Source organism: Pseudorasbora parva, chromosome 15, assembly GCF_024679245.1.
Source record: "Pseudorasbora parva isolate DD20220531a chromosome 15, ASM2467924v1, whole genome shotgun sequence".
Taxonomy (NCBI): domain Eukaryota; kingdom Metazoa; phylum Chordata; class Actinopteri; order Cypriniformes; family Gobionidae; genus Pseudorasbora; species Pseudorasbora parva.
The window spans coordinates 43,022,966-43,038,119 of NC_090186.1; the positions used below are offsets into that span (position 1 = coordinate 43,022,966).

Below are 15,154 nucleotides of genomic sequence, written 5' to 3' on the forward strand. Positions count from 1 at the left end.
ATGATTCCTGCGAGAACTCGGGAGGTTATTATTTTTTTTAAGCCTGATTAACCTTTCTCTGCACTTTAAAGTGTTTAACTTAAAGTGGGCCAAATGCATCAACATTTGCTGTGGCATAAATTCCCAAATAAAGTACTAAACTCAAGTGTAAAAGATTATTTAGCACATCTAATAAATGTCAGTTCATGTGGTAACACTTTAGTATGGAGAACTTATTCACTAACTACGACTTTTGCCTCAATAAACTCCTATTTTACTGCTTATTAATAGTTAGTAAGGTAGTTTTTGTAGCGTTTAAGTGTAGGTATTGGGTCGGATTAAGAGATGTAGAATAAGATCATGCAGAATAAGGCATTAATATGTGCTTTATAAGTACTAATAAACAGAAAATATCCTAGTAATATGCATGCTAATAAGCAACTAGTTAATAGTTATTAACTGAACCTTAAATTAAAGTGTTACCGTTCATGTAAACGTTAAGCTCTGTTTAGTGTGATCGGTAGTTGAATATAAATAAATCAGAAGGAATTTATCAATTCAGATTTGTCTTTTTGATTACTATAATAATTCTTTAGTGCTTACATTTTCCCACATGGTTCCAGGAATGTTTAAATCCAGAGAAATAAGTGATTTTTAAACCGGACACGGACCGTCAATGACATCATTCCCTTGATTTTTGTGCTTTATTTTGTAGAAAACATGGACACTACATTTTACATTTATGCATTTAGCAGACGCTTTTATCCAAAGCGACCTACAACTGAGGAGTACAGGAAGCAATCCGTCATGAAGAGGCGAAGAAACTCAAAAAGTGCCCTAAATACAAAGATTTGGACATTACTCAGAGTAGCAAAAACTAGAATAGGGAGGGAAAGACAAAAATAGAGGAGGAAGAGTTAGATTTATTTTTTATGATGAGATTAAGTGCTCATGGAAGAGATGAGTTTTTTTCTTTCTTTTGAATGAAGCGAGTGACACTGAAGCCGCTTTAAAGCAGCACTAGGTAACTTTTCAACCTTCATAATATATTTTCAAGACTCTTGTGATGATAAATCGACTTACAATAGGTTGAATGACACGTCTGCCATAGCCTGATGGGGTCTGTATCGTTTTTAATCGTACTTTTAAACTTTTAAAGAACTACAAAATTCGACTGCTTTACGGCATATACGTCACTTCTACCAACACACACACTTCCTTACATTCGGACGTGCGAGCCCAACTTTATTTGTCGGATAATATAGTCATGTCCGAAGCAGCAGAGACAAATGAGAAAGAAAAGGTTTTGTTGGAGGAAAGCAATAAGAGGAAACGAAAAAGTGCTGTGATTAAAGGCAGGACGAGGATCAACATGTGACCAGCGTTTGCTCGTCGGCGTGAGCTGAAGGAGGCGTGCCCGACCGATGCTGTCATGCTTGTTACGGTGAGCTACCACTCAAACATTGAACTGAAGTATCATATAGATTCTGTAAAACGGTAACCAATAGACTACTATAATGACGCTGGCTTGTAAACGTGAGCATCGCGATTATTTGGCGTTTGAAAAAAAATAAAACCCATGAAATGATATTCATATGACATGCTGAAACATAAGCCACTGACTGTAACGTTACCTGGGATGAAGACATTTCACACACGCCGCCAGAAGAACACCTGCATGTGAACTCCTCCTGCAGTGTTCAGGGGAACTGTTAGTGCTGCACCGACCCGCGGGACGCTTTTATGAAGTTATTCGGCCCGCCCCGCACCACTGGATATATTTTTACAACCCGCTCCGCACCCGCGACCATTAAATAGACATACGGGGTCCGCGGGTTATGAGACGACCCGCGCATCACTAGTTCAGGGCTATCAGGGTTGTCATGTCAGCAAATGCACGCGCGATGGCATCCCCTGATGTAGGGGGACCCCGAGAGCAAAAGTTACCCAGTGCTGCTTTAATATCTGATGTGTTTTATCAGACAGGTGAGCAACTGTTTGGATCATTGATGGACAGAAACAGACTCTAATTGTTTAAATCTGGTGTTTTTGATTTACCACACAGAGTACCATGTTTTACCATGCCTAATATGATCTCGCTCCCTGCAGTGTGAACAAGTGTCTCATAGTAGCGCTGAACCAACTACATATTATGGCTTTAATACTAGGGATGCACCGATACGAACATTTTGGCCGATACGATACTTCTTTATATTTGAAATTCGATAACCAATATACTGGCTGATAAATCTAAATCCAAATTTTTATATTTTATTTTTGAGAGCCGATTACAAAAATAAGTCTCACCATTAAATTCATGCCCCAAGTACACAATTAAAATCTTTTCATTATAATTTTATATAGTCTATATAACAGATTTGCGCTGTGCATATTGCACTTAACCATATTTTTGAAACTGGTGGTTCTGGTAAGGGGCGGGATATTTTCCAAACACACTCGAAACCCTTGACCAATCACAACACACTGCTCCAGCCGACCAATCAGAGCAAAGTGTGCTTTTCAGAAGGAGGAGCTTCATAGAGACAGGAACTAAACAGAGCGTTACTGACAGACTGGGAAGAGAGGAGCCGCAACAATGGAGAATATGAGGAAAATAATCAACATTCAAGCAGGAAAACCTGCTCTATAGAGCTTGAAAACAACATTAAGACTTGGAGGAGGAGCATAATAGGTCCTCTTTAAAGCCTCAAGAATCATTTCATTCAACTCTCAGAGTGTGTGAATAGCAACATAGACGCTTCTTTGATATCAAGCATGTCTAGACACGGGCCAGACTCATTTAGCAAACCTCACACCGCAGGCAGAGCTCTTTGTTTGCGTACGACATCCAGATTCTGCTGTTTTACACACAGGCAATCCTGCGAAATATCACTTTTACCAAAGCTTGATTGAGATTTCAAAGGTCGGGCTTGAGTTGAGTCTCCCACTAAAGTTCTTTTTTGGGCCACAGGATGTAAGCAAGAAGTTCACGACCTCAGACGCAAAGCCAGACAGTACTGACGTATTTCCAATGAGTCTTAGCAGCACAACACTAGAAAAATAATTTAAAAAAACGTCACAACGTCTATTTGGAAGAGGGTGTGTGATAGAGGTGGAAAGAAGATTTTGAGTGTGAATGAGAGAGGAAAACATAACCAGGAATAAGGGAAATGAAAGGAGAAGGCAGGAAATTTGCAGAGACAGGTGAGATAGCGAGACTTTGAGAGATGCCAAGACAGATAGACGGACTTCAGTGGAAAATCCCCAACTGGAGCTTAGAGCTGCATATTTAATTGAAATGAAACAGAGCTTGATATGGTTTAGTCCAATTGAATAATGACAAAGGCTGCAGTTTAATGAAATAAATACGTACATGCGCTGCGTGTTGCAGAGTGAAGCACTGCACTGTTTTCCTGTACACGCAAACAGCTCTCAGTTCTCTCGGTTCACAATAAATACTGCCGCACACAAACTTATCTTTGTGGGACTTTTATTATGCCACAGTTGCCGGCGCCATTTCCTCTTTTCCGGTCATGAGTGTGAGGTAAAGCAGCTCTGATTATCATATTAGACACATCTGAGTGTGTTGATGTTGTTCTGACGTTACTCTGCTGTGACTTCTGCGCTTCTGCAGAATAAAACCAGAAACTGAGATTAACGCAGATATGATGTCATCGACAGCCCTCACGCCCTCACACGTCCCGATTCATTAAAATCGCAATTTTCTCATGATTTACAAGTAGTTGGAAACCATTAAATAGTTGGATATTTTAAGTACTCATCTGAACAAAATATATAACACTGGCCTAGTTTTTTTTTATTATTTATATTTTACTGAAAAAAGTGATATTTTACTTTAATAATAATAATAATAAATAAAAAAGTAATTAAACATCCTTTGGCCGGTGCTAAAACGCAATTGAGCTGCTGAAATTAAGTGGACTGGCGGTTGATCACGAGCTTCCGCTCGGACGCATGTGTTTCTGTTTGGAGCTAAAGCGAGGCCGGTCAGGGATTAAACGCTTGTAATGTTTGTGTATCAATCTTTCCAGGGCTGTGACACATTCAGAAAATAAAAGACAGCATTAATAAAGCACTTAAGCAAAACTCAACTCCCAAAAACACCAAAAGAAAAGGTCACATGCAGTCATAATTAGATGTTCCAGTAATAGACACATTTATATCACACAGACTGATTAATAATCATTATTTGAGCATGTTGAGATTATCAGCATCAGCGTTATTAAAGGTGCACTATGTAGTATTTTTTAAGTAAAATATCAAAAAACCACTAGGCCAGTGTTATATATTTTGTTCAGTTGAGTACTTACAATATCCCAGATGTTTCCAACTATTTGTAAATTGTGAGAAAATTGCAATTTTAACCAATGACCGGGACGTGTCAGCATAGCATTTGACGGAGTCGCCTGTCAATCGCGTCATATCTGCGCTACCCTCGGTTTCGGCTTTTATTTGGCAGGAGCGCTTTACTCTTAGCAGTGTGAACAAGTGAGCGCACGGAGTAACGTCATAACATCATTTTAAACACACTTAAATGTATCTAATATGATAAACAGAGCTGCATTACCTCATAATCATAACCGGAAGAGCGGATCAGTGCAGGCGCCCGGCGAATGTGTCCCGCCCCGTCATAATAAAAGTCCCGGTGTTCGCGAGCCGTGTGTTTGTTTAACAATCGCTCCAGCAGCTGTGCTCAGGTCCATAACACTCGATCCTGCTCTGCTTTACACTACAGTAACGTTAATAACCGCATCCATGAACGTGATTTCTGCCCTAGTCCTATTTTCCACCGGCTGTGAGGTGAAGACCACATGTCCCAAGATACTGCGCTCACACTTTGCATCATCAAACTACGCATTTGTTTTGAATAGGCGCCCTCTAGTGGACGGAAAGTTGCATAGTGCACCTTTAACATCTCTGAGCTGATAAATTTGCCCCCCACCCCACCCACCCACAATAATGAAAAATATTGTGCCAGATTTTCAGAGACTGATGACGGCTGATCTTCCACCTGAGGAATGATTGATCGTTTTTGTTGACTGAATAAGAGGGAGCTGAATTGTAGCCATCTGGGGTCAAAATGTAACATTTCTGGCCAAATTTTGCAGTCTTACAAACCAAGCAAACCATTTTGTTTTACTTTTTATGCAATTTTTATCTAAAAAAAAGATTGTTCTGAAAGCGATTCTAGCAATATTGTTTCTCTGTGCCGATATGGATAGTTGTGGTGCGAGCTCTGCTAGTCCTTTACATTTAGAGCGATTTTTAGAACCATACCTTTATTGTTATAGTTATCGTCCTTGGTGTGAACAGGCCTTTACAGAATTAAACAAGAAAAACAGCGTCAATGTCTCTAAATTAGAATTACAACTTGATTTTATAACAAAGCAGATCTCTAGTGAGTCATTTTATTCCTCAGACATCTGACCTGCGTGGCAAGCTGTTTCAAACACCTTAAAACAAACTCTAAATGAACTTTAAGGTTTTGGCTTGATTTGTTTGAAACTTCGATGTCGCTTTAAGTACATTGGGGCTTTAATACTAATGATTCTGTAAGTGATGCATATCTGTCCATTGAAGATGAAAACAGTACACTCTAAAAAATGCTGGGTTAAAAACAACCCAAGTTGGGCTGAAAATGGACAAAGCCAGAAATCGGATTGTTTGAACCCCTGTGATGGATCCCGATGAGACATTTTTGAACAAAGCCACGATTTATTAAAAGTGGACTAAAAATGTTCTAGTGCAATTGCTGCAAGGATCTTCGCTTTGATCGGGACAATAATAACTGCACCTGTAGTGTTAGCATCAAATACGAGACGCTCCCAGATTGACTTAATACATTCCAGCTGTTCCCTCACCCTTCCACAGGCTTCAATCTGTTTAGTAAACGAGAATAAGCAAGCTAGACATCGGCCTAATTTGAGGTTATGACTGGGTCCTGCTTGCTCGCCGTCTTTGATCATGGTTTATGGGATCAGGTGGGCTTTGATCTTCACTGGGCATCTTCACCGGCTCTACGGGTTCCTCACGCACCCCGGACCAACTTATACGTGAAAAGACTAACGGTAAACGTTAGACTCATGCTTATTCATGCTAGCGTGTAACACACACACCTCTTAACCTCACATTACACGCAGAACAACATTCAAAGAGCTCAAAAGCTCCAGCATTGAACAGAACCTCTTAAAAGTAGCTTTAATAGCTCCAAAAGCAGACCCTAAACTTTGACGTTTATGCAAACACTCAATAATGGAATAAAACTGCACCATGAAGCTAAAAAAAACATCCTTTGGCCGGTGCTAAAACGCAATTGAGCTGCTGAAATTAAGTGGACTGGCGGTTGATCACGAGCTTCCGCTCGGACGCATGTGTTTCTGTTTGGAGCTAAAGCGAGGCTGGTCAGGGATTAAACGCTTGTAATGTTTGTGTATCAATCTTTCCAGGGCTGTGACACATTCAGAAAATCAAAGATAGCATTAATAAAGCACTTAAAGGGTTAGTTCACACAAAAATGAAATGTCTGTCATTAACTCCTCTCCCTAATGTCGCTCCACACCCGTAAGACCTCCGTTCATCTTCACACAGTTTAAGATATTTTATATTTAGTCCGAGAGCGTATGCAAGTGTATGCACACTATACTGTCCATGTCCAGAAATTTTGCAGCAGAGACTGATGGCGGCTGATCTTCCACCTGAGGAACGATTGATCGTTTTTGTTGACTGAAAAAGAGGGAGCTGACATGTAGCCATCTGGGGTCACGTCACATGTTTAACCCTTCCTGACACGCTTCATTTACCTGAGCAGAACTTTTCTTCTGCGTTTCCCACCCTGCCCTAACCAGGTGCAACACGGTGAGTGGAAGACTTTGGATGTGAAAAAGACTTTGTTCCTCAGTTCGTTTCTCCTCACCTCAATTAAACACCAAATATGTTCTTATTTTGTCAGAATTACCACTTTCACTTCGGACAAAAACAATGCTTAGCAGAGGGAACTTGTCTTGTCCTGCCTGGTACATCAACAGATGCTTCGATAGTTCAGTTCCTTTTCAGGAAGATGTTTAAAGTCGGCATGAAACGTAAGTTGAGATTGTCTTTTTCTTCTTATTGTGACGTATATCCGAGTGAAACGGCCTCTGAAATTAGAAAAAAATGTAGGGCGGCGCTTGATTTCGTCCTTCGGGAGCTTATTGGATCATTGGAAGTTGGGCGTGCTAACAAAATGGAGGCAGATTTGAATGCCCTCAGCATCAGGCGTCGGACAGGCGACGCAGAAATGAGAGAGCGCGATAGCACATGACCGGGAGAGAAGAGAAGCCGCTTCGAGGGGGAGGGGGAGGTTAATGTATTTGAATAAAGATCATAAGTGTAAATACATTTTTTTAAATTAATGAAGTGCACAGATAAATCATTTATAGTAAACACGATTCCATACAAAAATACAAATTGTAAAATTTGATTTCATGCCGTCTTTAATCAACGTCAGAAACAGAAACTTTGATAATTTTGTCTCAATGTTGAAAGAAACACGTGAAGCTTCCAGTTCTTTGTTACAGGAGAGCCAGGCCTGGAAGATATTCACGAAACATACAGAGCTTTGTGTACGTGTGTGTGTGTGTGTGTGTGTGTGTGTGTGTGTGTGTGTGTGTGTGTGACAGCTGCAAGCCCCAACCAGCCGACTAGCCTGAAAATAATCTTTGTGTTCTCAATTTCAGAGTGTCATTTTGAGAAGCCTTTACATGTTATCAGGAACAACAACTGTTTAGCTCATGTTTCTCTTCAGAACTTGAATTCTGAGTCTGACATCTGCATTATTATATATATATATATATATATATATATATATATATATATATATATATATATATATATATATATATATATATATATATATATATATATATATACATACACACAGTCCCTGACAAAAGTCTTGTCGCTTGTGTTCAAATTGACCTAAAGTGCCGCTGAAATTTATTTCTAATCAAGATTTTTTTACAAGAAATGGCTCATTTTAATCCCACCAGCTTTTGTGATAATGTTTCAGTGAAAAACTAAACTTTCAAAAAGTATTCTAATATTCACAGCTTGGTAAAGCCCATTGAGTCAATTCTTGCAAAGACATAAGTGTTGTCACCTTGTCATATGAGCTTCACCTGTGACTAATAATGGATCAATTAGGTCTCAAGTGTGTATAAAAAGAACCCCAGTACGCTAGACCTTCACATCAACTGCAACTAGACCTCTGCAAACATGCCTAAGATTCACCCTGAGACTAAAGTTTTGATTATCAAGAGGCTGAAGACCAGATCCACTGCTGATGTGGCAGACACCTTCAATGTGTCTCAGCTTCAAGTACAGAGGATAAAAAAAAGATTTGAAGAGACTGGAGACGTTTTTGACAAGCCCAGGTCAGGCAGACCCCGCAAGACAACTGCTCGAGAGGACCGTTTGTTGGCTTGAAAATCCAAGGCCAGCCCATTTTCCACTGCAGCAGAGCTCCACGAGACCTGGTCACCTGAAGTCCGTGTCAACCAGAACAGTTTGTCGGATTCTGTCTCGAAATGGCCTCCATGGTCGAATCAGTGCCCAGAAGCCAGCACTAAACAAAAGACAATTGAAAAACCGTGTGGCATTTGCCAAGGCCCACAGCCTGCTAAAAGGATGGACGCTGGAAAAGTGGCAGAAGGTGGATTTTTCAGATGAATCTTCTGTTGAATTACATCACAGTCGCCGCAAATATTGCAGGAGACCTACTGGAGCCAGAATGGATCCGAGATTCACCCAGAAAACAGTGAAGTTTGGTGGCGGAAAAATCATGGTCTGGGGTTACATCCAGTATGGGGGTGTGCGAGAGATCTGCAGGGTGGAAGGCAACATCAATAGTCTAAAATACCAAGAAATCTTAGCTACCTCTTATTCCCAACCATAAAAGAGGCCAAATTCTGCAGCAGGACGGTGCTCCATCGCATACTTCCATCTCCACATCAAAGTTCCTCAAGGCGAAGAAGATCAAGATGCTCCAGGATTGACCAGCCCAGTCACCAGACATGAACATCATTGAGCATATGTGGGGTAGGATGAAAGAGGACGCATGGAAGACGAAACCAAAGAATATTGATGAACTCTGGGAGGCATGCAAGACTGCTTTCTTAGCAATTCCTGATGACTTCATCAATAAATTGTATGAATCCTTGCCAAACCGCATGGATGCAGTCCTTCAAGCTCATGGAAGTCATACAAGATATTACATTTGGATCTCAAAGCACCACAACTTAATTTGCTGACATATTTTTGTATTTGCAGTAAATTTGTTCAATTTCTGTATAGGCGACAACTTTTATCTTGCCAAAATTCGACCTTTCTGTCTTGATTAAATGATAAATATTTTTTCTGTGAAAATTATTTATTTCAGTGCATTAAACATCATATGTGAGGGTTTTAGCTTTTCATATGAGCTATTTCTAACACCAATGAATTAATTAAAAGTCGGGTTAATATCAGGTATTTCTAGAAAATAGATAAGCGACAAGACTTTTGTCAGGGACTGTATATATATATATATATATATATATATATATATATATATATATATATATATATATGCATGCTATTAATTTACTCCTGTTCAGAATTTGCTTGCATTCAATACATACCCCTATCAGGCATAACATTATGACTGTTGTAATATTGTGTTGCTCTCCCTTTGGCAGCCAAAACAGCCCTGACCCGTCAAGGCATGGACTCCACTAGACCCCTGAAGATGTGCTGTGGTATCTGGCACCAAGATGTTAGCAGCAGATCCTCTAAGTCCTGTACGTTGTGAGGTGGGGCCTCCATGGATCGGACTTGTTTGTCCAGCACATCCCACAGATGCTCGATTGGATTGCGATCTGGGGAATTTGGAGGTCAAGTCAACCCCTCAAACTGGTTGTTGTGCTCCTCAAACCATTCCTGAAGCATTTGTGCTTTGTGTCAGGAGCATTATCCTGCTGGAAGAGCCACAGCCACCAGAATACCGTTTCCATGAAAGGCTGAACATGGTCTCAGCAATGCTTAGGTAGGTGGAGCGTGTCAAAGTAACATCCACATGGATGGAGGACCCAAGGTTTCCCAGCAGAACATTGGCCAAAGCATCACACTGCCTCCGCCGGCTCGCCTTCTTCCCATAGTGCATCCTGGGGCCATGTGTTCCTCAGGTAAGCCACACACACCCGGCCATCCACGTGATGTAAAAGAAAACGTGATTCCTTAGATCAGGCCACCTTCTTCCATTGCTCCGTGGTCCAGTTCTGATGCTCACGTGCCACTGTTGGTGCTTTCGACGGGGTCAGGGGTCAGCATGGTCACCCTGACTGGTCAGCGGCTATGCCGCCCCATACACAACAAACTGAGATGCTCTGTGTATTCTGACAGCTTTCTATCAGAACCAGCATTAACTTCTGGAGCAGTTTGAGCTCCAGTAGCTCGTCTGTTTGATCGGACCCCACGGACCAGCCTTCGCTCCCCACGTGCATCAATGAGCCTTGGCCGCCCATGACCCTGTGGCCGGTTCTCCACTGGTCCTTCCTTGGAGCACTTTTGGACAAAAATGTCATCAAAATTTAATTGATTCACTGGAAAAGGACTTGTTAATCTGATTCAGAGAAGTGTTTCCATCCTGGGCTCCACATGAGGATAAATTATGAAGTTCAGAATGCTTTCAACCTCCTCAGATCTTTCTCATGTGCTTCCAGATGACAGTGAAGAAAAGTCAAACATCATGACAGCAGAACGAGCTGCTCAAAAAAAGAAATCAGTAAGGCTGCCCAGATTCAAGAAAACTCAGATGCATGGGCGCGCATGTGGACACGAGCGGATTTCAAATCAGGTGAGTTCAAAAGGCCGACGGAGAATCATGGAGGTGGATTGGCTGCGTCATTGCCAATAATCATCCACTTAATCCAGCAGAAATAGATCAAACAGATGCTCAATATGCTCCTGTCTGCGTAAAAGATGTTGATTTACAATGCAAAGAGGCGCATATGGTTCCTCTCCATCTCTATCTAAAGCAACCTGCCTTATTAATAAACTCCAGACCAATACAACTATAAATAAGAACATCATTGTTTGTCCACATGCCTTTACACTACAGTTCGAAAGTTTGGAGTTTAAAGAATTAGTTTTATTCAGCAAGAATGCATTAAATTGACCAACAAGTGACAATAAAAGACATTTATAACGTTACAAAAGTCAAATAAATGCATTTTTTTTTCGAAACTTTCAATTTATTAAAGATTCCTGAAAGAAAATGTTTTTGGTTTTCAACATGATGATAATAATAAATGTATCTTGAGCAGCAAATCCTCATATGAGAAGGATCATGTGACATTGAAGACTGGAGTAATGATGCTGAAAACTCAGCTTTAAACACAGGAATAAATTACAGTTTACAATATATTCACATAAAGTTATAAATGCAACCTTGGAGTTTTAAAAAATCTATTTGACCCTAACCTTTTGAACGGAAGGGTTATTAATAAGCAAAGCCATGGGTTGTTGTAAGGGGGGGGGGGAAATCTATATTTTATAAATTATAAATCACGTTTCCAGTAAGGGCTAAATCACATGCGAGTCTATTTCCGGTGGAAGAGTGACCTCTGACCTGAACACTGTGCAGAGGACAGAGCAAAACAAAACGCTGGTCTCGAATCAGAGGTCTAAAATTAAATTAATTGCTAATTACAACATTGGAATAAAAATGTAAAGTGTGAACAAATACTATAAAATCGTGATTATAAATAATTGGTAATGTTAAAAAAAAAAAAACATTTATCTATACTAACTTTCATATTGTTTTGGTCGTTTGGCTGTTTCCTTATAAAGGTCCAGAAATTTGTGAGGTTTTTTTGTCATTTTTGTCTTTTGCCAGGTGGCTTTTTTTAATTATATGTCAATACGTTGTCTTGACGCCAGCCAATCACTGCTTTTCTGATCGTGGTTTCGAGTACCGATGCATCTGCCCTCTTTAGTGAACACAAGAACGTGAATTTAATCCAGATGGGTGGATGACCAAAAATTACCATTCACTGCCATTATAAAGCTTGGAAGAGCCTGGACAATATTTAATCCAACTCTGTTTGGCTGAAAGAATATAGTCATATACTCCTAGGATGGCTTGAGGGGAGTAAATTATGGGATAAATGTAGCAATGACATGTTCTGCTGTAATTAATAAAGTTGCCCATTTTGACATTATGAGTGTTGCCATAAACGTCAGAGAACATAAACGCCGAGCTCAAGCTCTTGAGACTTTTAAAAAAGGACTAAAAACATTTATTTTTAGGAGAGCTTATGAGCTTATTTTAATGATTAAATCTATTGGTATTTTACCATTTTTAAAATGATCTTAATTGTAGTACTGAGATTTGTTCCAATGTAAAGTGCAATAGAGACGAGCGTATTAAGGCCAAGCCCACACCGAGGGGGAAAACAATCCAACGCTCTTCATTGACTTTATATTGCGTGAAGCGGTCGCCTCGTCTTTTCTTACTTATAACAAGAAACAGAACAATGTCTAAAAGCTGATATGTGACAAGGTGTGCAGCAAACAAGCTAAAAAACACATAACTAAGTTTTTATAAGATGTCGATCCCAAAAAACAAGCGTTTAAGGAGACAAAAGTGGATACAGGCAATAAGACGCTTTAGCAGGAGGAATGGGTCAGTTTTGGGATCCTGACACTCAGTATGTCTCAGTATGTCTACATGTGCAGTAAACATTTGGTCAAATATCCAAATGTCAGTTTTATATATTATATTTCCTGTCGCTGATTACTTTCCCCTCCAGTGGGCGTAGTTCTCACTGTAATATAACATCTCGCGCTCTGTCTGAAATGTCTGTATCTACTTTTGTCCTTAAACGTTTGTTTTTTGGGTCAACAGCTTATAAAAACTTCTGGGTTTTTGAGCTTGTTTTCCGTACACCTTGTCAAATATCAGCTTTTAGACATTGTTAGATTTTTTGTAATAAGTCAGAAATGACAAGGAGGCCGCTTCCCGCAATAGAAAGTCAATGGAGACGGTTGGTTTGTTTTCTCCCCCGGTGGGCATGGCTTTCAGATTATGAGGTGTGTCGCTCTGTCTCTATACAAATAAAATGTATTATTGATATTATTATGACCAATGATCTGGTTATGTAACGTGTTGTTTTCCCCAAATGCAGTGCAGATGCTCACCTCAGAGTGGCCATGTTGGGCTGGTTCTGGAGATGCTCTTGCCAGTGATGCTGCATGCAGAAGCAGCGCACGCAGGAGCCCATGTGAAGCGGTGCGGGCGGCACGGCGCTCTGGAAGAGGGAGCAATCCTGCCGGTTCCCGTTACAGCAGACGGGATGCCGCGGAGAGCAATAAACGCAACAGGCCTGCGGAAGGGCGTTGGGCAACAGAACGGCCAACCTCTGAGAATCTGCCACATGCGATGAGGACGAGGAAGAGGAGCTTGGTGAAGATGGACGCGCGTTTCCGTTGGTTTTGAGCCCGCCATTTTGGCTCAGCTGGATCTGGTCGTCAGGCTGTGGGGACGCCGACACTCCCTGGTCCTCATCCGCGGCTTCATGAGCACTTGTGGCAGGGAAACCTGTGGAGGATCCGCCATTGCTGAGGGGCCGGAGGTTGGTGAAGACCTCGCTCAGGGCCATGATCCTTCCTGCCCGCGGACCACACGCTGATCAGGACTCAATCTGCAAAAAAACACACAATCACAGGTCACTTGTGCACAGAAAGGGCTTCTGATTACAGCTACACACACTGAGTGCGTTTACATGCACACCAGTGAGCTGATAACTCACAAATATCAGCTTATTGTAATCACCAGTTTTCCCCGTTTAGGCAAACCAGTAAACTGACAACACAAGTAAACCGCGTTTACATGACTTATTAATAAACCGGGTTATTTCCTTGTAGTGACGTCAACAATAATAATGTCCGTATGACTCTGTTTTTCAAATGTTACGTCAGTTGTGATGTTAAATAAAGCGTGTCAGCGGGCTCATATTATCCCTCATCAGTTATGCAGCGTTTAGACTGAACCTCTTCTACTTCTGCTGCGTGAGATGAGAACACATCTTTACACTGTTCTGGGTCTTAAAAGAGTCTGAGTTTGTGATATATGTCCTTATTTCATGCAAAACGCTCGCTCTGTCTGGATGCATTTAAATCTGCTCCTATCACACATGCGCACTTGAATAAGCCGACAGAAAGCAGGTTAAAGCGTTTACATGCAGCGCGAAATCAGGGTAACAGGCAAAAATCTACTTGCGTCGACCGGTTTATGCTTACGCCGTTTATGACCTTACTCCGAGAAAAGAAAACGGGTTACCGCGTTGACATGACCATGTTCATTGTCGGCTTATTAGGCATAATCGGCTTAAGACCGTCCATGTAAACGCACACACTGATAACCAACTATCCCTTAGATCAGGGGTTTCAAACTGGGGTCCGGGGACTTCCAGGGGTCCTCCAAAAGGTCCTAAGGGGTTCCCAGAACATTTCAGAGAATAAAAAAAAAAAAAAAGTAAAAAAATGTATAAAGTCTACCAAACTTTCTAACTATTTCATTTCTAAATATTCCTCTCCTTTATCACCATATACATATTTTCCAGAATTGTATGTTTGCTTTGCATCTTTCTATTGAGTTTCTCTCACTATAGTCCCCTTTATCTCGCTCCCTGGGGTTAAGGCAGTATTCTTAACGCAGGACGTAAGCTGCTTACATACATTTAATCTGAAAGTTGCTTAAACAAAACATTTTTAGTTGAAAATTTTCTTCTTTATGAATACATCCAACATAAAGTATATCCAATTTTAAAATATATAGATATATTCTAGGAAGGCGTCCCTCGTGAAAGTTTCATCATAAAATAAGTTAAATGTTTTATTTTACTTTATATTAGTAAAAAAAAAACCTTCAACAAACATTTTTTTGTATGGTTTTATTAATGAATTCATCATTAGATTGATTTAAACCAATGTGTTCGAGAGTCATTTATTTCTTTATTAAAAGGTTAACCAAAACCAAGTCAAATCACTTGGATATTAAAGCAAATGCTTTTTCTGAAACATCAGAGCACTGTTTATGTATTAATACATAAATAAATTTGATATGTTGTTGTTGATA

At 40.4% G+C, this 15,154-nt stretch overlaps 1 protein-coding gene across 3 annotated transcripts in view; it reads right to left on the reverse strand.

Annotated features, from left to right (window-relative positions):
• Nucleotides 1–15,154, reverse strand: part of disp1 (dispatched homolog 1 (Drosophila)) — a 102,923-nt gene that overhangs the window by 22,951 nt on the left and 64,818 nt on the right. For all 3 annotated transcript variants that reach the window (XM_067418233.1, XM_067418232.1, XM_067418234.1), the window contains one exon: nucleotides 13,216–13,718. In XM_067418233.1, the coding sequence (XP_067274334.1) occupies nucleotides 13,216–13,676 (461 nt within the window). In that variant the 5' untranslated portion in view covers nucleotides 13,677–13,718. The remainder of the gene's footprint in view (nucleotides 1–13,215; nucleotides 13,719–15,154) is intronic.